Source organism: Stylophora pistillata, chromosome 3 (assembly GCF_964205215.1).
Source record: "Stylophora pistillata chromosome 3, jaStyPist1.2, whole genome shotgun sequence".
Classification (NCBI taxonomy): domain Eukaryota; kingdom Metazoa; phylum Cnidaria; class Anthozoa; order Scleractinia; family Pocilloporidae; genus Stylophora; species Stylophora pistillata.
The window spans coordinates 38345486-38365874 of NC_142521.1; the positions used below are offsets into that span (position 1 = coordinate 38345486).

At 37.8% G+C, this 20389-nt stretch overlaps 2 protein-coding genes across 2 annotated transcripts; one reads left to right on the top strand and one right to left on the bottom strand.

Annotated features, from left to right (window-relative positions):
* Positions 1 to 731: 731 nt before the first annotated feature.
* LOC148736002 (uncharacterized) lies at positions 732 to 2567 on the bottom strand. Its single transcript, XM_088753023.1, has one exon. The coding sequence runs from the start codon at positions 2565 to 2567 to the stop codon at positions 732 to 734; it is 1836 nt and encodes a 611-aa protein (XP_088609149.1).
* Positions 2568 to 4582: 2015 nt separating this feature from the next.
* LOC148736003 (uncharacterized) lies at positions 4583 to 5479 on the top strand. The gene is made up of 2 exons (XM_088751598.1): positions 4583 to 4698; positions 4860 to 5479. The coding sequence occupies exons 1-2, from the start codon at positions 4645 to 4647 to the stop codon at positions 5136 to 5138; spliced, it is 333 nt and encodes a 110-aa protein (XP_088607724.1). The 5' UTR covers positions 4583 to 4644; the 3' UTR covers positions 5139 to 5479.
* Positions 5480 to 20389: the final 14910 nt, after the last annotated feature.

Here is a 20389-nt window from a genome sequence, read left to right on the forward strand (position 1 = left end):
CAGTAAATTTTCCGCGTCCACCAAGCAATATATATTCCGTCTTGGTGGGATGTGAAGTGAGACAGTTCTCGCAACACCATGTATATAGCCTTGCTACTACTTCATTCAACTTGGAGGCCACCAGATCATAGGTCGGAGCTGAGACATAGACGGTGGTATCGTCTGCGTACATGTGAAGCTGTGGGTCACCATCTATTCCCTCAGTGATATTGGGCAGATCATTACAGAAGATGGAAAACAGGGTAGGGCCCAGCACCGACCCTGGAGGTACACCAAAAGTAACTGGCATAGCTTGAGATTGACACCCATTAATCGTCGTTACTTGCGTTCTTCCAGAGAGGTAATCCCTTATCCAACACCATAAGTCCCCAGCTACACCAATACTTTGAAGTTTTCGGAGCAGAATGGAGTGGGGAATTGCGTCAAACGCCCTACGAGAGTCTACAAAAACCACGCCTACAACATGTTTCTTGTCGATCGCTTGTCTCCAGTCATCCGTAGAAGCTCGGTGGAATGACTTTTTTTATACGCCCACTGGTGAGGGTTCCCAAGTCCTTGTTCAGTGACATGCGTGGTAATAGTTGACGCCACCATGGACTCCATCAGTTTTCCTGGTACACTTAATAGCGAGATAGGCCTGTAATTTTGCTTAACGGTTTCATCGTCACTTTTATAGAGAGCTGAGATGTTTGCAGCCTTCCAAGTAGCCGGTACACTGTTGCAGGTGGCGCTTACTTGAAAAACAGACAATATGAGTCACCGGCAAACTTTAAAAGTTTTGGAGCAACTCTGTCGGGCCCAGAGGCTTTATCGGCTCTCAACTTAGCCATCGAACTAACAATAACCTCCTGCGATAAATTTATGTTCATAACACAAGGCGCGACGGTAGATACATGAACGTTACTTTGTGTCGAGTTGGCATTCGGCAATTCGTTGGCCAGTTTTTCGCCTATAGTTGAGAAATGTTCATTAAGTATGTTCGCTTTGTCCAGATCGGAGGTGACAACTTTTCCATCCGCATTCCTGATCCCTAATATCGGGGTAATCGATTTGCCGTTTGTCGCATTTTTTACCAGTCTCCAGTAGGATTTACAATCCTTCACTTCATTGAACAGTTCCAAGTAGTATCTGCCCTTAGAGAGCCTCACTTCCCGTGTCACTCTATTCTGCAACTCCGAATACTCAGCCCACAGGTCTGGATCACCCAGACGTTCTGCCATTTTAAGCATTTTGAAACGTTTCTTCATCAAGTGCCGTATTTGCGGTGTTATCCAAGGTACCGAGACGCTCCTAATTTTAACTTCCCTGTAAGGCGCATGCACCTGACAGATATCTTTGAATATGCGTAACCACGCCCAGTAGCAATCGTCTGGATCGTTAAACACTGAACATACTGACCACGGGGCACTCTCGATATCCTTCACAAAAGCAGCTTGATCAAATCTTTTGAAGGTGCGGGCTCTGACTATCTTTGGAGGCGGCCTTTTTATTTTGGACCATATTGTAGCAAGAACCGGCTTATGATCTGAGATTCCCAACTCAGTTGTTTTAATAGTTCCATTGATAATCTCCGGCTTGCTGGTAATAACCAAGTCAATTAGTGTTTTTGTGTCACTTGTAACTCTTGTTGGCTGGCTCCTATCGTTCATTACGCTATAGCTGAATTGCTGGAGTATATCTTGTAATCTTCTACCGACGTACGATGTAACACCCTTGTCGCCACGAAAATAGTCCGAGTTAAAATCACCGACAAGCACCACATTCCTGTGCCTAAGCCACATTTTCTCCAGACAATCACAAAATCGTTCGTAGAACTGGAAGTCAGAAGGAGGTCGATAACAATTTCCTAATATCAACGCAGACGAATTATGCATAATTTTGATCCAGATTAATTCAACATCAGGTGGCTCTAGGGATTTGAGCCTTGAATAACAAATATGGCTCGCAATGTAAATCAAGCAGCTACCTCCATCCTGTCCCGTATTTCTGTCCCTTCTAACAATCTTACAGTTATCCACATGTAGTTGCTTGTTCGATATTCTCGCGTCTAAAAATGTTTCGGAAATTGCTAAAATGTTGAAACGACACACTTTAAGTAATAGCTTGATTTCATCCATCTTATTCCTCAAGCTTCGAACATTCAATTGTGCTATACTGAAATTATTTGAGCCACGGTTGATTTCACTCGCAAAGTTGAGTAAATAATCTTCACCTTCCGTAGATATGCCTCGCCATCCAGGATTTAGCTCTACATCACCAGAAAGTAAAAGTATCTGTGTAGTAGCCACAGAGTTTGCATAGTACAAAACTCTGCCTGAACTCCAGGAACCCTTGCGTTTACAAAAACCGCCAGAAGTCGCCAGCCTGAAGTTGTTGTCGCCGGCAGGAGTCCGAAGACAAATAACGCCCTCAATTGCAGTACTTAGTGTTTCTGGTACAATCAAGGTAGTGTACTGATGAAGAGGATACTTAGCTGCATTATGGATGACATTTAGATGCGTTAAAACCAAGCCTAAAAGTAGAAAACCTCTTTGAACCTTGGAGCTACAGCAAAACGTGACCGCCATTATGCTAATTATGCTAAGTACGACGACTAAAACATAATGACCAAGCGCGGTGCAGATCTCCAGTAGGATCCCGGCAACGGAAAATTTTGACAACTTGGACTGGCACGCGATTTCACAAATGTTGTATCTGTCAGTGCCATGAAAAATGACCAAGATAAAATACCCTGATAAAATGCCATGATACAATTAATTATGATACATTTAATCACGAAATGTTTCGTATATTTAAAACAAGACCTAAGTTCCTAAAGCCGCGTGTTTCACAGTACAATCAGGTTCTATTTTTGCGAAGTTGTCGATTTCAGTAGATCTCATTTTAAATTAATTAGCGTTGTTCCGCCCACGAGAAGCACGTTTCTGAACAAGCAAAATTCCGGTTAAATTTGGTTCATGGTTCGGTTGAAGACTAACATTTAAGCAAAGATCTCTTACGTGAGGTAATTACAGCTTCTTTTTCTACGAAATAGGAATACAGAGAAACCTCAAATCAAAAACCCCGAGATACGCTTCGTGAACAATCATTATTAGGAGGCGTTGACTATCCTTCCAAGTAATATCGCTATTGTGAGGGAGATGCAACAATTTTAGGACTGCAATCCTCACAAACATGGAAGGTAAGAGCATACTATGTTAAATTAGCTTTAGGTTGGACGTAACATAGTTAGTAGAGGGGACTGGTCTCCTCTACTAACTATGGACGTAAAATGCGAAAAAATTGAGTTTGCGTGAGTATGTGTACATTTTCGGCTAATTGACGACACCGTCGAATCGGCGCATTTTAGCCAACTTTAAAATTTGATTAAATCGCCCCCAATCATTTCCCCAAAAAATCCTTTGGAGATCCAAAAGAACTACCTTCCGCCCTCCGAATCCCAGATTTCCAGTCAATTATTTTGTATAGCACAAAGTTAAATCACGGGATACTTTTGACCTATTTTTAATCTAGTTGGAAGTAGGTCGGATAAATTCAATTAGATTGTGTAAATAACTGGTCACAAATTGGTCAAATTGCAATCAACATATGTTTTGATGTTGTTTTTCAAGATTTGGTACTTTTTATCAATCCAGGTGTTTTCATTTTGTGACGCGACGCTCCGAGATGCGTCCGAAATTTTGAGCCTCATGAGCCACATTTTGGCGGAATTCAGTTGATATCGATTTTCTCGAAAATAAATCGATATCTAGCCAAACGAAGTATCCAGTGGTTTATTTCCCATTGAGACCTACTTCACTTTGAAATATGGGCGAAATTGATTTTTTAGCTGTTGCCACCAAATGTTTGATCATTGGTAACATTCGCTCTTAAACGTCAAAATTATTTAAATACCGAGAATGAATTTTAATGATCTAATATTCTACTAAAAATTCCCTTTTCAACATAAAAACTAATGAGAAATTTTTTTCTGTCTTTCTAAGGATCCTAGTGGTCGTGATGTAAAGGTTGTCTTGCTGGACACAGAAGGAACTTATTTCACAGGAGCAAAAGAACAAACTGATAATCAAATCTTCATTTTGACAGTTTTAATGGCATCTGTGTTGATTTACAATTCCAAGGGAGTTCCTAAAAGAAATGAACTAAATGAACTGGAGTATCCTTGAATGACAGTCAACAAATCAATATCATATATTTAAACTCTGGATTAGCAAATGAAGATAACATTGATCCTCGCAGTTATAAAGAACGCTTAAGCAGCGGTGAAAATAAAGCCTGCCAACTGAGCACTAGTGTCGCAGAGGTCATGGGTTCAACTCCCCCACAAGCCTGAAATTTTTTCAGGCTTTATTTCATTACTGCTCACAGTGTAAGTAATTTCCATAATTGTGAGATCTACTCTCATCTTCAATTGCAAAAAATAGCAACTATATTTCAGGACGTACCTTTTGTTAGTCGGTTCGAATTCAGTTTTAGTAAATTAAGAAATTGAGCCTCTACAGCCCTTAAGAAGTTATTAGCTACATAGCAAGACTGTCGCAGCAAATTCAGGCTAGATCAGATATTGGAACCAAGCGCCCAATCAGAAATGAAGACGCCTTCCATCAAACTTTCCCATATTTTATTTGGCTCCTGAGAGACAACATGAATGAGTTACCGAACGACTGCAAGAACATCAAGGAATATTTCTTGACAAGGGTAAGGGTTTTCAAATCACTTTCGTGTTACTCTACCATGAGAGCCCCTGCCGAAGGAGGAGCGAAATGGATCTACATGTAAAGAAAAGCTAATAATATTTGTAGATGCCGTTGAATAGCTCAATCGAGAAACTTGAATCTACTCTTTGTATCATGCTTTAGCTAAGTAAAATGAAAATGGAAAAAGAGAGGGAGATCCGCGACAAAATCAGTGAGTGTAAAGCGAAGGAAGATATCCTCACAAAGAAAATCCACGACATGGAAGCAGCAGGAATGGAAAAGCAGATCAACACCTTGAGGTATCAACTCCGAGAAGCAAACAGTGAAAAGCAGCAGCGCCAAAACGAGATATCGAACTTGACAAACGAAATCAGTAGAATGAAAGAGGAACTCAGGCGAGCAAACCGACCCTGGTATAAAAAACTGTTTGGATGGGACTAGTAAAGCAAAATAACTCCCAACCTAAATAAATGATTAACTGCTTTTTTATCTTTTACTTTCACAAAACTAGGTGCTCATTCAAATGAAGCCTTTGAAACTAGCCTTGATATCAGCCTCTTTTTCTTTTTTTTTCCGAGGGAAAAAAGTAGGTAGCCTTCAACCTGTGCGAAGGCAGATAATATTGTTGGTAAAAATTCCGATTTACATTCAATGGAAGTCTAACTATTCATTAAACTAACCACTAACTGTATGTTATTTTTAAGATAAATTTTGCTTTCAAGCTCAATAGTTTTCGCATGTAATGGGGTGATTCTTAGGCTAACCCTTCACCCCTCCCCAACCCCCCCAAAAAAACAATAGCAGAGCAACAAGACATTTAATGAATTCTATCAACTGCTTGAAAGAAAAGACACCCTATTTTCATACAAGATGGGTTAACAGGCAAAGCAATGCCTTTCGAGAGACCAAGTCAAATACTAAGCCCATATAAACCCCTTATGTAGGAACGCTATCGTTTAGATATCGGTCTGTTTTCACTCTTTATTTCCAATCAGATGAGAGAATTAAAACTAGCAAAGCGGGTATTAGTTTGATACTAAAGAAACTAGAGTTATAAACACTAACTATAATTTAAATTGTTGGACAGTACAATAAATCCATATCATTGCAATAAATTTCGTTTCCCGACAAAAAAAGCAAATTTTGTGAAATCTCAGACCAAACTCAGAAGATCAAAGTTTGATTTTTATTGATGTGAATTCAACCAAATCATTGTCAGGAACCATTTCTACCGGGTATGATCTCATCTCACAATGATCGCTACCGTTTGGGCGAACAGACAGGTCTAATTTAAGTCTCCAGGTCAACCAAGATCATTTTCAGTTGATCATTTTCTCTTTACTTAAAAAGGGAAAAATTGAGGCAATAACCTCCTTAAGGACATATTTCGTTTTTCAAGTACATGTAGTGCTATCAACGAACCAAATTCTCGGAAATTGAGGTACACAATAATAAACGCTTTTTAAATAGTGGCAAGCAGTTTTTCGGAGAAAAACATGTTTATGTGCACGTAACGTTACGTATGTGCTAATCAGTGCGGTAGGAGTATGTTTCTAGCTGAGGTGAGGAGGAAATATTCAAGGTTCATGAAAAATATACAATAGATACTGCTATTTTGACATGAAGCAATTCTGAGCCTTAGAACCTCTTTTGAGGATGCGAAAGAGTGCCTTCAAAGAGTAAACATTGCATATTATTACGACTTTCTGGGAAAGAGAAGTCATCCATAAAACAGCTGCATCTACAATTCTCGCCGCGAAGGAGCATCTCAAGGCTATTTCGTGGAGAAAACTGGTAAGATAATTCGAACCTTCCTTATATCAAGGCTACAATAGGCCGGGAAGAATATCAATCATTATAGCCTTTGAATGTACGTTTACCAGTCAGCCTAACAATCGAAGGACGATTGCGATGGCTGGCTCTATCCAAAGCGTTGAAACTCAGAATATTATCTTTTCCTCAAAAAGTCTCCCCTTGCGGATTATCGACAAAGATAGCAAGAGTCCATAAAGCCCAAGCTTTAAAGTAAAATTATCTTTTAACAGCCGAGTATAATTTTCCTAAATTTACATCGTTCAACGAGAGAACCATGAATGCTTCGAAGAAAAATGAGTAGTGGAGGGAGCCTAAACCCTTACAATGTTTCTTCAAGTTTCCTATCAATGGAAAAAGGGACAAATGCATAGGTTTCTCGTTGGAAAATGCTTTCATCCTCTCGAAATCGATCTTTTCTAAGTGGTTCATTAAGAAAGGAAACCACGATAGGAGAGATAGCGATGCTCTTACCGTCGTACTCCTTCTAAAAAACCGATACCAGCGCTTCTACAAAGGCTTCCGAACGTGGCCTTTGGCTATAAAGATCCGCGAGATCCTTAGTCCTTTTGCTTGGGAAATACTACTCAAACTCCAAGTCTCGTTTTATCATTTTGCCATTTTCCACCTGGACATTATTGTGGACCAGAATTAAAATATTGGGGTTAGCATATTGGACATTCTCGGAAAATTGGACCAGTGGAAATAAACAATCGGCCATTTTTCGAGATCCTTGGTCCTTTTGCTTGAGAAATACCACTCAAATTTCAAAGTTTCTTCTTATCATTTATGCCTTTTCTCCCTTATAAATTATATGAACAACCCAAATATGCTGCCTTGCCTGAGCTATGTTTACTGGGAAAAATTATAACCAACCAACAATTGGAGTAAATGGCTGTGGGCAAAATCCCATAGCCGCATTTATTTAAAATTACTGTTCAACCAAATCCTTTATACAAAGTTTGGCCCAGTAAAGATGAGGGCACTGAAAACGCCTAAAAATACATTATAATGATCAGAAAATGAGGAGTGGCTGGGACAAGGGGAGGAGGAGGGATGAAAAACCACGTCTTTAACCACCATCAAGATAGAACGGAGTGACGCTCACATGGGAGCCTGGTCACTTGGCAAGCACAAGTATCCTAAAGGGTATTGGGTATAATCCAAATAAATGCCACCCCAAGTCCCAGGCCCCCAAAAGAAATAAAAAGTACACAAAGGGGAGAAGAAGCATAAAAATTATATTTGCAAGCAAATATTTTCTTTTTTAATTTGCGCACATTGGCATTCTCGCGGACAAGAAATATTAGAGTTTGCATCAGATCAGGATCATTTGAATATGATCGCTCATAGATTGTTCATGGATCAGCGTCGCATTTGTCTAACAGTTGTTTACGTTCGTTTTACCGCTATTGCGATGTCTGAGGTGGTTGTTCGATTAGAAAAAGAATGCCAGCTGCTTTAAATTTATCCACCCCGGCATACTGTAATCCTAAACTTAGAAGTTTATTGTTTGAGAAAAACGTTCTCTGGGAGCAACTGATTCAACGTGTCACAGTGCATGAATTCAGCTCTTTCTAAGAAACTGGGGTCCATCTTACTGTGTTGATCTAAAGAATATTTCATATTTCCCCATTCAAACTGTTGCTTACGCACTGCAAACGATTATTTCGAGGCTACATCTGCGGGAAACTGTTAATTAGTCGAAAGTGTTTGTCATATCAAGGAATTGCGATTAACATGGTATATTAATATAAAACCTAGACGCATATCTGCGTGACCTCGGGCTTTCAACATCGCACATCTGGAGTTATCTTAGGGAACTGCCATTGTTACTGTCGTCGCGCAATTTCATCATTTTCGGTCACGAATAAGTCTACTTGTGACTAGATTTGTCTGCTGGAGTGTAATGAATGTTGTTATGGCACTTCGAGGACTTTTAAGGCTTTTACGAACCCTGAGTAGGTAATGTATTTGCCTTTCACTGTAAGGAGAAGGGAATATTTTATCTATTATTGGTACCAAGTCATAGTTTGTTGCCAAATGTTCACCCAAGGAGAGTTGTCAGAAATCAGTAGATTGAATCAATATTACTGTTAAATAGTTCATATTGTTTTTATTAGAAATTTCTCTTAATATTGAATACTGCTGATGGCCACAACAAGAGAAGCAGGGGTGTTTACAGTTTTAGTTTACTCCTTTAGAGGCATTTGACTTTCATTGCATACCAAGAGGGAATACACATATTTTGACCTTTTTGTGGGTTTAAAAATATATGTCGTACAAAAACCTGAAAACCACATCAAAAACCCTGTGTATTCAACTATTACTTCTTACAAGATTTTCGAGAATTGAGTTGCTGTCAACTTAATCAGACAATATTCCTTCAATGTAACCACTTTTAAGATCTAAACTAACTTCAGTTCCACAAACGTCAGATTTTGGCAAATCATCTGACAGTAAATACTTGTTCAAAGATAAATTTTCGTAATCTTTTGCCATACTGAATAACATTAGAGAAGTTGTTTGAATTCCAATAACTACATGATTTTATTGCGGACTAGTAGAGTGAATGGACAGCCACAGCACAATTCACATTGAACTTTCTGGTTTCACAGGCATGACTGAAAATGGGCACTATTTTGAATTTTATCAATTTTAACCCCTTTCAACTCAAATATATCATTGTTATGTATACTCCGAAAATAATGTACTAAGATATTCAGTGATAATAGCTCAAGCAGCACACATGTACCTTGAGAATGGCTTCTAACATAAATATCCCTTGCATGAGAATCAAATATTTTCAAGCCAACACTGCCTTTACAATAGATAGCAACCGCAGTAGATCCTATTGTCAAGACAAAACTGTTGAAATTTTCATATATAAGTAATAGAAAGGCTCTATCTAAGGAGGTACAGTACTGATATCCTTCTATTGTAGCTTCTTGATGAGTACTGCCGGTGTAACATTCACTGTATTTAAGTTCATAGTCAGTCTCCAGCACATTTAAAAGTGTGGGTAATTCTGTCTGCGCTAAGAATGATTGTCTGGTTAACTGAGACAAACTTGAATACACGGCAACTGATTTCCAATATTGATTATTGATGCCAGATCATTAGCAGAATAGATTCCTTGTTTGTTATTGGAAATCAAAGAGCATAAACTCATTGCAACACATTGTTGTCCTGAGTTTTGTTCAAATACCAACTCAGTAGCTTGGCTATAAGGTGCCGTTATTGTTTGCTACGGTCAATGTACATTGGAGTAAGACAGGGTTTTTCTTTATATCTGAACTCAGTTGAAATTTACAATTGTTTGATACGTGTGTCTGACTCTTACAAATACACATGGGTCTATTACAAGAAAATATTGATAAATACCGACCTGCTCTATACTTCAATTTAATTATCTTTTGATATAGCCTCACTTTTTTAAGTGAGTCCTTTTTCAACACTAGTAAATGAGTAGTTTGATAATCTATGTTTATTTACTAGCTGATTAATGCATTGAAGTCCTTAATTTATTGCTCAGCAAGGACGAAACAATACTTAAAGCTTTCAGTTCGTTACAAAAACAATGTTATGTCATTTAGTTTGCTTTCCTAGACTTCCGTATGATAAAAGGTGAACTTGAAATACTACGTTAGACACCAAATTTTGTGAAAGATCAGCTACATTAAAAGCACATGAAGATCTCTTGTAAGAGAGCCATTCAATAAATCAGTTTTACTCTTCATAGAAAACAGCATTATATAACATCAAAGATTGATTTGTATAGCCAAGACTTCCAACACATGGCACCTAGAGGACATCTTTATCAAACATGAGCATATCCCAGAATGATCCCTACCACTTATGCAGCCAAATGAAACTAACTTTATCGATGGGTTCATCTTATCTAAGTCTCTAGGTCAACCAAAATATTTTTCAATCGAATTAGGTCCTCTGTATATAAAGGGAAAGCATAAACCAGGAGCTTCCATGGGAACCTACTTCGTTTGTCAAGTAGAGCTGTCAACCAACAAAATTCTTGGAAATTGATACAAAATAATAAACTTGGTTAAACAGCATATGCAGGTAAATTTTTCTGCACGTCACGTTTACGAGACTGCTATTAATTTTCAATTGGAGCTTGTTACTAGCTGATGTGATGAGGAAATAACCAATGATTGTGGAAAGTGTACGAGACATTCTGCGATTTTGACATGACACAATTCTGAGCCTTAGACCTCTCTTGTGGGGGCAGATTTTGAAAATACAAAGGAGTCCAATCGGATGTCAACTTTGCATATAAGTACGACTTTCTAGGTAAGAGAAGTCAACCATAAAACAGCTGCAAACAATCAAATTTTAAAAGTTATAAATCACAATTCTCACCCCGAAAGAGCATCTCAGGGCTTTTTCGTCGAAAAACTGGTAAGTTAAACCCAATCTTCTATACATCAAGTCTCTAATATAATAGAGTATCGGTAACTACAGATGTATAACCTTTGAATATATTTTCGCCTCCTTTTTGACGCTTCGAAGAACGATTGCTATGGCTCACTCCATCCAAAGCGTTAAACATGGCAACATTTCTTTTCCTTGGAAAGTTAGTGCTCGCTTAATGTAATAAACTTTTTATGAATCCCAGAGCCCATGCTCTGAAGTATAATTTGCTTGTAACAGTCGAGTAAAAATGTTTTAAAAATGATTCAGATTGTTCATATTGGCAGAGAACCAAGAACACCTTCAATTAAAGTAGATGGTAGAAGAAGTCTGCGCCCGTTTCAAGCTTCTTCAAGTTGCTTATCAATGTAAAAAGGGACAAATGTAAAGGTTTCTCGGTGACAAATGCTTTAACCCTCACGTGATCGCTTTTTTGTCAGTGACTCATTGATCAAGATGAAGGCGAAAAGAGAGAAATTGCACCCCTTCCACAAACCCATACCAGAGCTCGTGCAAAGGCTTCTCGTTAACATGGCCTTCGGTCTCAGAGTGCAATGCGAGTAGATAATTTACCAGTCCTCCGACTTATTTGAAAACTAAGAATGAAAAAACTCCGAGTCAGCTTTCCACGCCACAGGAAAGAGGATAGGAGAAGAATAAACCAACATACTCGGAAATTTTGGACTGACGAATAAAGACAATCGATCGTTTTACCTAGCCGAGAGATCTTTGATCCTTTCGCTCATAAGTCGCCGCTCAAATTTAAATCATTTGCTTAACTATTTTATCATTTACCCATTTGGTGCATCTTTCCAGACCGTAGATGAAATGTACTCAGCATGACTGTCATTCGAACAGGAAATCGTAACTATACTTTCATCATGGACCTCTTTGAAATGTTTACCTATATTTTACGGCTGCTGCCGAGCTAGAGGTGGCGCTGCAACTGGAATAAAATAGCTAGCTTCCTAAACATTATCCTCACTGGCATAACATTGAATTAAACCCAAATTTGCCTTGTCAGAAAACCGTTATGTGGGAGCAATTGATCGCACGTCTTGAGCAGATAAGTTATGAAAGCAGCCCTTTCTAAGGTTTCCACGCTGCAAATGATTTTACGAGGCGACAACTTCGGGAAAGAAGTTAATGCTATAAGAACTGTTTGTTAAATCAGGGTAATGCGATAGCTATAACCAAGATTTTAGGTTCTTAGGACAATTTAGTCTCAACTTTGGATCTTACTTTAGAGACCTAGGAATGCGTCACGATAAAAGCACTTACTGAGGTTATGTAACAGATATTTGAGTTGATGTTACAAATGATAACAATGAAATTAAGGTAAAAAATAATCACACAGGAATTTCCGGTCATTGTCGATTCTTATTGATTGATTCAGCTTACATTTGTCAAAATCCCCACGCCTTATTGGTCATGGAACATGATAACAAACCGTTTCCGTCACACCCTCAGAAACCTGATTTCTGTCTTTCCATCTCTAGTCTCAAAACGTTGAAACAAGCCTATGGATAGTTTCGGTAATAAACGATTTATGAACTTTTTCAGTACATCGATACTATGAGGCACATATTCCATTTTTTCTTTAAAGTCTTTCATTTCATTTACAGCAAACATGTTGTCTTACAATCACTCACTCTAATTTTCTACCACTTGTCAATCCGAACACTTCTTTAGTTTAGAACCACAGATAACTTATCATTTTCTTCCCCGTCATTAAACGTATTTAGCGGACAGGACAATAAGTATGGAATACTTATTCGATAGAACGTTAACTTTATTTGGTAAATCCTTTAGCTACAGATGAATTACTTTCTATAAAATTTTCTACACAGTTTTTTTCCGTCTGGGGTTCCAGCTATCTCGAAATATTAAGCTGGATGCATTCACTTTTCAAGCCGTCACACGGCGCAGGCAATTTTTTTATTTTAACCTTAAGTGGAAAACGTGACACCAGTTCAATTTAGTTTACACCTCATGCAAATGAAAACTGAACATGCGTAAACGAGATGTTTTCTGTAAAGAAAAATGCGCTTAAAATCGTAAACATCAGTAATAGCCTTTCTTCGAAGGAGCTTCAACCTTCAGTGCGATCCTTCCGAAGCAGGTTTATTTTACTTCAAACTTGCATGGTAGGAGAAATATATTTAGGTTGTGTTGATTATGTTTAAGTCAGCGGTCCAAACTCGATTTTAATCAAAGCAATCCAGTCTTTCACAGCGATGGGGTCCATTTTTGGCTTGACGAACCGACCGCTTTGTTTAAATTGCGAACATCTCGATCGTATTTTGAGTCGTTTAAACAATTTCTTATTGAAGTAAGTAAAACTGATACAATTTAACAGTAGTTATATCGAAGATTAGTGGCGTAACACTTTCTTGAGAATGCATATCACGAACTGCATCTTTTATATTCTCGCAACTGCTTGATTATTCCGGGAATTCATGATGACCATTTCTTAATCTCCATAGTAGCATAAGTCCTCCTCGATCCTTACTGTTCTTTCACCGCGGTTTTTTCACCTACTCACCTAACATTAAGAATGGCAAAGATAGATCAGAGGAAGAGGCAAACAGGAGACGCACAAATGAAAATAGCATCTCCATGTTTAGCTTATCGCAGAAGAAAGTAGAATACCACCATGTAACTTCATTGGTTGCTCAAATGAAATTTCTCGGAATTTAAAGAAGCAAGCAAACGCCGTCTGACTAAACGCGTCTGTAGTTCACTTTTTTTTCTTAATTACTGGAATCAAACGATTCCTTCGTATCAGAGACTAAAGGTGGCAAACTGTAAAATAATTGAACTGTTCCAAGAATCATACGTTGAAGCGGTCAACAATCTGTTTCGTTTCTGAGAATTTTCGAGTTTAAAATCTGCTTCAACCCACCAACGCTTTCATAAAATAGAAAAACTCCGAGTCAGCTTTTCACGCCACAGGAAAGAGGATAGGAGAAGAATAAACCAACATACTCGGAAATTTTGGACTGACGAATAAAGACAATCGATCGTTTTACCTTTCCGAGAGACCATTGATCCTTTAGCTCATAAATAACCGCTCAAATTTAAATCATTTGCCTAACTATTTTATCATTTACCCATTTGGTGCATCTTTCCAGACCGTAGATGAAATGTACTCAGCGTGACTGTCATTCGAACAGGAAATCGTAACTAGACCTTGATCACAGAAAAATAACAACAAACCATTTTATGACCGTAAATAGGAGAGAATTAGCTCTTTAAGATCTCTTTATACTCGGAGGCACCGTGAACGAGGAGCGATATATTATATCCTGTTTCCAAACCTATTCTGGGTGTGGTACCAAAAAGTTCTACTTTTCTCACAGTTTAAGTGATGCTTGTGATAAACTAGAAATAAAAATGGGGATGGCTCTCTTGCCTCTGTAATTGACAGTTTGGTGGCCCTTCATGCGCACGACTGCTTTGGCACTTGTTCTATCGTGTCTTTCGTTACTTGCTGATTGAGATGAAGGATCACCAGACATAAGATTTACTCAGTAACAAACCCGCCACCATGACTCGTTCAATACTCCTTTGCATCGCCAGAAGTTGTCTAAATTATAGTACTGGTTGACTCGATTAGCCCACTCATAAAGTATTTTCTTTCCACGCCATAGGTAAATAGATATTGAAAGATTAAGCCAAGCCCTCTGCCCGAGGTATTCTTGGGAAGTTATGGTTAACGATATATAAACAATCCATGAGTTATTCTTTCTAAGATGTGCTGAAAAACCTCGCTTTGTGATTTGCCATATGACTATGTCAGTATTTTTCTGCTCAGGGAGTGCCGGTATAAATTAATCGGCAATTTCCATTGTTCCAAAAGGAGATATAAAGTAATGAGTGTAGTTTGGATAGATTAGCGAGACTTCGATTTTAGACAAGCGTCGGGTTTCACACCACCTCACATAGCTTAAGGCCGGGCTGAAGGTGTCTGTATAGTAGACATTAAAAGCCCAGAATTTTAACATGCAATTGTGGCAATGCGAGTCTTGCTCACCTAGTTCAATCAAATTGCGACCAAAAGTTCACTGAAAAAATTCTTGGATTCCTTGGAAACATTTCGTTTCGAATGGCACAGTTATAATTTGTTAAACAATTTTTAAGACAAATGTCGAAATGAAGGATCATGCACTGAGATTTTTACTTAAGTTTCACTTTCTCTTCTACAGTGATACGGCAAGTTTCATTTTTAATTTTGTTGATATCCCTTCCAGTTCAGCATTTTTCGCTGTGAAATAGATATCGAACTCACAGAGTCATCATGAATGTAAGTATGGTCACTAGAATAAGATGATCAGTATGCCGAATGCTTTCGATGAACGTCAGATAAATCATTATAATACAATGCAATATGTTATTTGTTATTGGACAATGAATCCTTGTTCCCCTGGCTCCGCAGATAGCAGTGCTAATCGAGGCGGGCCAGGATAATCAGTAAAAGAAGAGGAAAATACACGTATTAAAAACTACAGATAAATAAATAGATGGTAAATAAGTAAAACAAATTAAGTCTACAGACACAACTATGTGATTAATTCAAGTCGAGAGCGCATTATGTTGTGAGAGGTGAATATATAAGATAAAATAGATAAGGTAGGATGGGCGAGACCAAGGTGATAGCTACTAAGAGTATTAACTAACTTTAGAGACAATCGATTCTAAGTCTTCGTAGGAGTCTTCAGATTCTAATACACTGAACAAGATCGTATGAATTTTTTTTTAAAGATAAGTTTTGGTAGTATTCGGAGCTTAGTTGGTATCTCATTGCACAGTTTTGCACCGATTCTTGAAAACGATTTCGTTCAATTTCAACTTCTCACTTCACTTTTTGTCGCATAGCGTCAGCAAAATCAAACCGCAAGCAAGGCTATACCATTGTGCATTCCTAACAACATGAAGTATGATACAAGGACAGGCATGCTGCATAAAACTGGAGAAGCGCGTCGCAACTTGTACATTGTTGATGAAGCAGTAACACAATGGAGAAATATCAAAGGTATGCTACATTAATACAAACTCCAAATAAGTAACCACTTTTAACAGCCCCCTAACTCTAATTTCTCCGCCATCAATGCATCGTTAGCGACATACTCCCATTATTGCAAGCTTTCTCTCCAAGTAAATTGAGTTTTTATTTCATATCTTTTTGAGAGTCGTTTCCTTTCCCATTCCTGTTCTCCGCATTTAATGCCCCGGTCGATTTTCTCATTCTCCTCCTTCTCTTTCTTCTCCTTCCTTTCTCCGCCTTCTACTTTCCCCCTTCTCTTCTTCTTCTGTTTCTTCGTCTTCCCTTTCTTCGGGTTCCTCTTCTTCTTCTTTTTCTTCTCTTCCTTCTTCTCGTTTTCTCCTTTTTTTTTTATTTTTATTCCTGTACATCTTTTTCTCCTTGTTTTTTTTATTTTTTACTCTTCTTTGTTTTTGCGAGAATCACAGACAGCGACTCTACACATTTGTCTCTTTGCAGAATGCATAAGTGTTGTGGCAATAGTTGGTCCATGCAGAGACGGTAAATCCCTTATTTTAAGTGAAGTGTTTGGTCAGCCAGACGTTTTTCCAGTGGGACATAAGATGGATCCTGAAACGATGGGAATCTGGATTTGGATTTTGCCAGATACAGTTAAGGTAAAAGTACACTTTCAAAGGGGATGATGGTTCTCAGTTTTTAATTTATTTTTCATCAAATTCTATATAAGTTAACTATGAATAAAGGTATTATAAAAAGTCACACACAAAGAACCATTATAGGAAACTTTAGGATTTAGGATTTAAAACATTTTCTGTTAGTAAAGTGTCAGTTTGACATATCAAACAAAATAATGGGAGATATCTGCATTAAAGTAATTACAGTCTAGAATATTGAAATTATTTGAACACTTAGAACATTTTGATATAAGTTAATGATTACATGGCAAAAATATTATGAGAACCATTACGATATTCTAATATTTGATATATTCCTCTTCTTTCTATTTGATTAAGGATCACAATGGTCGCGACTTAAGAATTGTGTTATTGGATTCAGAGGGAACTGACTCGGCACATGCCAAGGGACAACATGATAATCAAATCTTCATTTTGACAGTTTTACTGGCTTCGGTGTTGATTTACAATTCTAAGGGAGTTCCTAAAAGAAATGACCTTCATCAACTGAAGTATCCTTCTTGTGATAAAAGTGGCAATATTATTTTTAAATGGACGTTTTGTTCATCAATCTGTGGTACTTTATTGCTACTTGTTTTCGCGGGAACTTAAGTTAACGAAATGAAACGGGCATATTTCGCGGGGCTTTCATTTCGTGGCTTGGCAAAGATTTATATCTCAAAGGAACTAAATTTCACGAAATTGTTCAAATACTGATCTGCATTCTGCTCGCAGAATATAGCTCAATTGGTTAGTGCACCAGATTGTGTTGTGCGGGAGGTCGAGGGTTCGAAAAGCCCCTATGGGGAGTGGTCGGTTAACCTATGTAACCTATGTAACCATTAACAAACAGTTCGTCTAATGAACTGTTACAACTGATTTTGATTTTTCAATGATACTGAACAAACTATATGATAACAAAACTTAACTGTAAAAAGTTTGAGTTGTTCCTTTGTAATGAAGCAGAGCTATACAAAATTGTATGTTTGCAGGCTCAATAGTTGACTACGTAGCTGATGAGAAATAATTAAGAAGTATAAATAACTAGAAAGTATTAACGGCTTGTCGAGACGAGTTGCAAGAAGCTAGATAGAATAGTTTACTAGAACTACAGACACGCACGCCAAGAAATTAATATCGAAAACATGGACGAAGTAACTATGTATTAAATATTATAATAAATATTAAATAAATACAGATTACAGAATTATATGGCCGAATAATAAATTCCGCATTTTTTTTTAAATTTTTTGAAAACTCTCTTACGCAGGTTTTATATCGCTATTTTCCAACAATCGTGAAAAACGTGAAAATCGTGAAATTGAGTCCGGCGAGAAATAATTAACAGTAAGGTAGTAAATTTACAAATTTACCTTGACATGATTTTAGCTACATAGTAAGACTGTCCACGCAAATTCAGGCCAGATCAGATACCAGAACCAGGCGTCCAATAAAAAACGAGGACGCCTTCCATCAAACTTTCCCGCATTTTATTTGGCTTCTGAGAGATGTCATGACTGATCTACCAGACGACTGCAAGGACATAAGGGATTACTTCTTGACAAGGGCAAGGGCAACAAAAATAAAATTGTATTTTAAGTCTTAAAAAGGATCTTCCCCCAAAGAAAAGGTAGAACAAGGGTGGTAAGGAGATCAAGTATGAACTCAGCTATATCGTCCGGCTAACAGGCCAATTTTTATTCCGCCAACTTATGACGTCTTCTGAGATCTAGAGCATATAAGAGACCGGGAAAAATAGAGTACATTGATTGAGTAATTTGAATACAGTTAGTATATAAAAGTATCGTCCCTTTTACTTCATAATTTTGAGACCTAGTTTCTTATCCGAAGCGTTTAACCTTTTTTTTTTAAATTTTGCTATGACCAACAGGATCTGTTTTCATTGTCATCATTTCAGGTTTTTAAAAGTGAGGAAGCATCCAAAATCGATCAAAACCATCATATTGCAGAAAGTATTCTACACTATTTTTCTGGTTTTGACGCTTGTTGTCTACCACTCCCGTCTTTCAACAAAGAGCACATGAAAGACATAAGGAAATATTGGGATAAACTTAATCCTGACTTCTTCTCTGGGGTGAAGCAATTCAAAGAATTACTAATGTCCATTATGGGTCCTAAGAAGAGCAGCAAGGAGGGAGAGTTCGTCACTGGGAAAGGTATTTCAGTTTTATCCTATCGCTTAAAAAAAAGAGTATAACTTTAATTTCTTTAACCACAATATATAGCATTTCCATAGAAAATTTACAGCTGATATAATATCTCAAAATTACTCAAGGAATGGTTTTCCAATGTGATTCAAAAGGAATGCGTGTCAGCCGTTGCATCCAACGGCTTTCAAATTGCATTTTGCGACCGGATTGTAAAATATACAGTACACGAGAGAAACAAGCGAAAGCACAATTCTTTTATTCTTTGCTATGATGAAATGTCATAATAACAGACTTTTATCTGGTTGGGAACGTTCTGGAACTTTTTTTCGTTCATTGCCACGAAACTATTTTCACACATGATTTTCCAAAAGAGAGCTTGAAAACGAAGTCGAATGGCCCCTATCCACGTAGATAATTGCATAGTGTGCAATTATGTCCACCAATGACGAAGTTCGTGCCTGATTCCTGCATGTGATTTAAATTAAGCAGTCGGAATTAGTTTATCATATAGTGTTTTCCCTTTCCCCTAATTAAAGAGGCCTGGAAACCTTAACAAAACTGTATGTCGACGCCAACAACGATCCCAACAACGTACCGAACGTGCAGACAGCTTGGGAAACGCATGTGCGAGAAAAGCGCCAGGAAGCCAAACGTAAAGCGCTCGTGGCTTATGACAACAAGATGAAGGAAGAACTATCGAAACTTCCCTGTGATAGCGAGAAAATACTGGCGAGCCACGAGTCTGCATCAAGCGAAATGATGGCCGTGTTCAGTCAAGAAACCGATGGCATTTCCTCCGACCGCATCAAAGGAGACCGTAAAGAGTTGACGGTGAGATCGATGACATAAAAAGTTAAACTCTGCGGGTCTCCTTTGTCTGTTTGTAACACTTGTATTAAGATTCAATCAGTCGTTGTTCAAACTGTTTAAACTGTTTATTCTGAAAGGTTTTGATTTTTTACGAGACGCTATTCTTTTCTGTATCTCGTCGCCGCATTATACGTGAAAGAGTCATACATCCTTAGTATTAATTAGCTGCTCTATTCAATCATCTATCCTCCATTTATCTATCAATGTATGTATCTTTCTATATATCTATCCACTTTTCATCTTCCTGTCTATTCATTTGTCTAAATATTTGCTATCTATCTATCTATCTATCTATCTATCTATCTATCTACCTATCTATCTACCCATCCAACTATCCATCTATCTATCTATCTATCTATCTATCTATCTATCTATCTATCTACCTATCTACCTACCTACCTATCTATCTATCTATCTATCTATCTATCTATCCATCTATCTATCTATCTACTAGTTAAAACTGATTACCAATGAAACAGCTTTGCATTCACAGAGGTGAAGTACATGCAGGTAGTCAATTAGAATCTTAGCAGTGTTACCCTTCAGCCTTGGATTTTCTCTTAGTTTTTTTTAAAGATGATTAATAGACTCATGTTTTATTCACTTTAAAAGCTTAATCGTACAAGCGAACCTACGGCATCTGGAAATGACGAAAGAACAACCCCTATAACGAAGTTACCATAATTTTTAAAAAATGTATTCCTAATGCTTTTTGGTTCAACAGGGCAA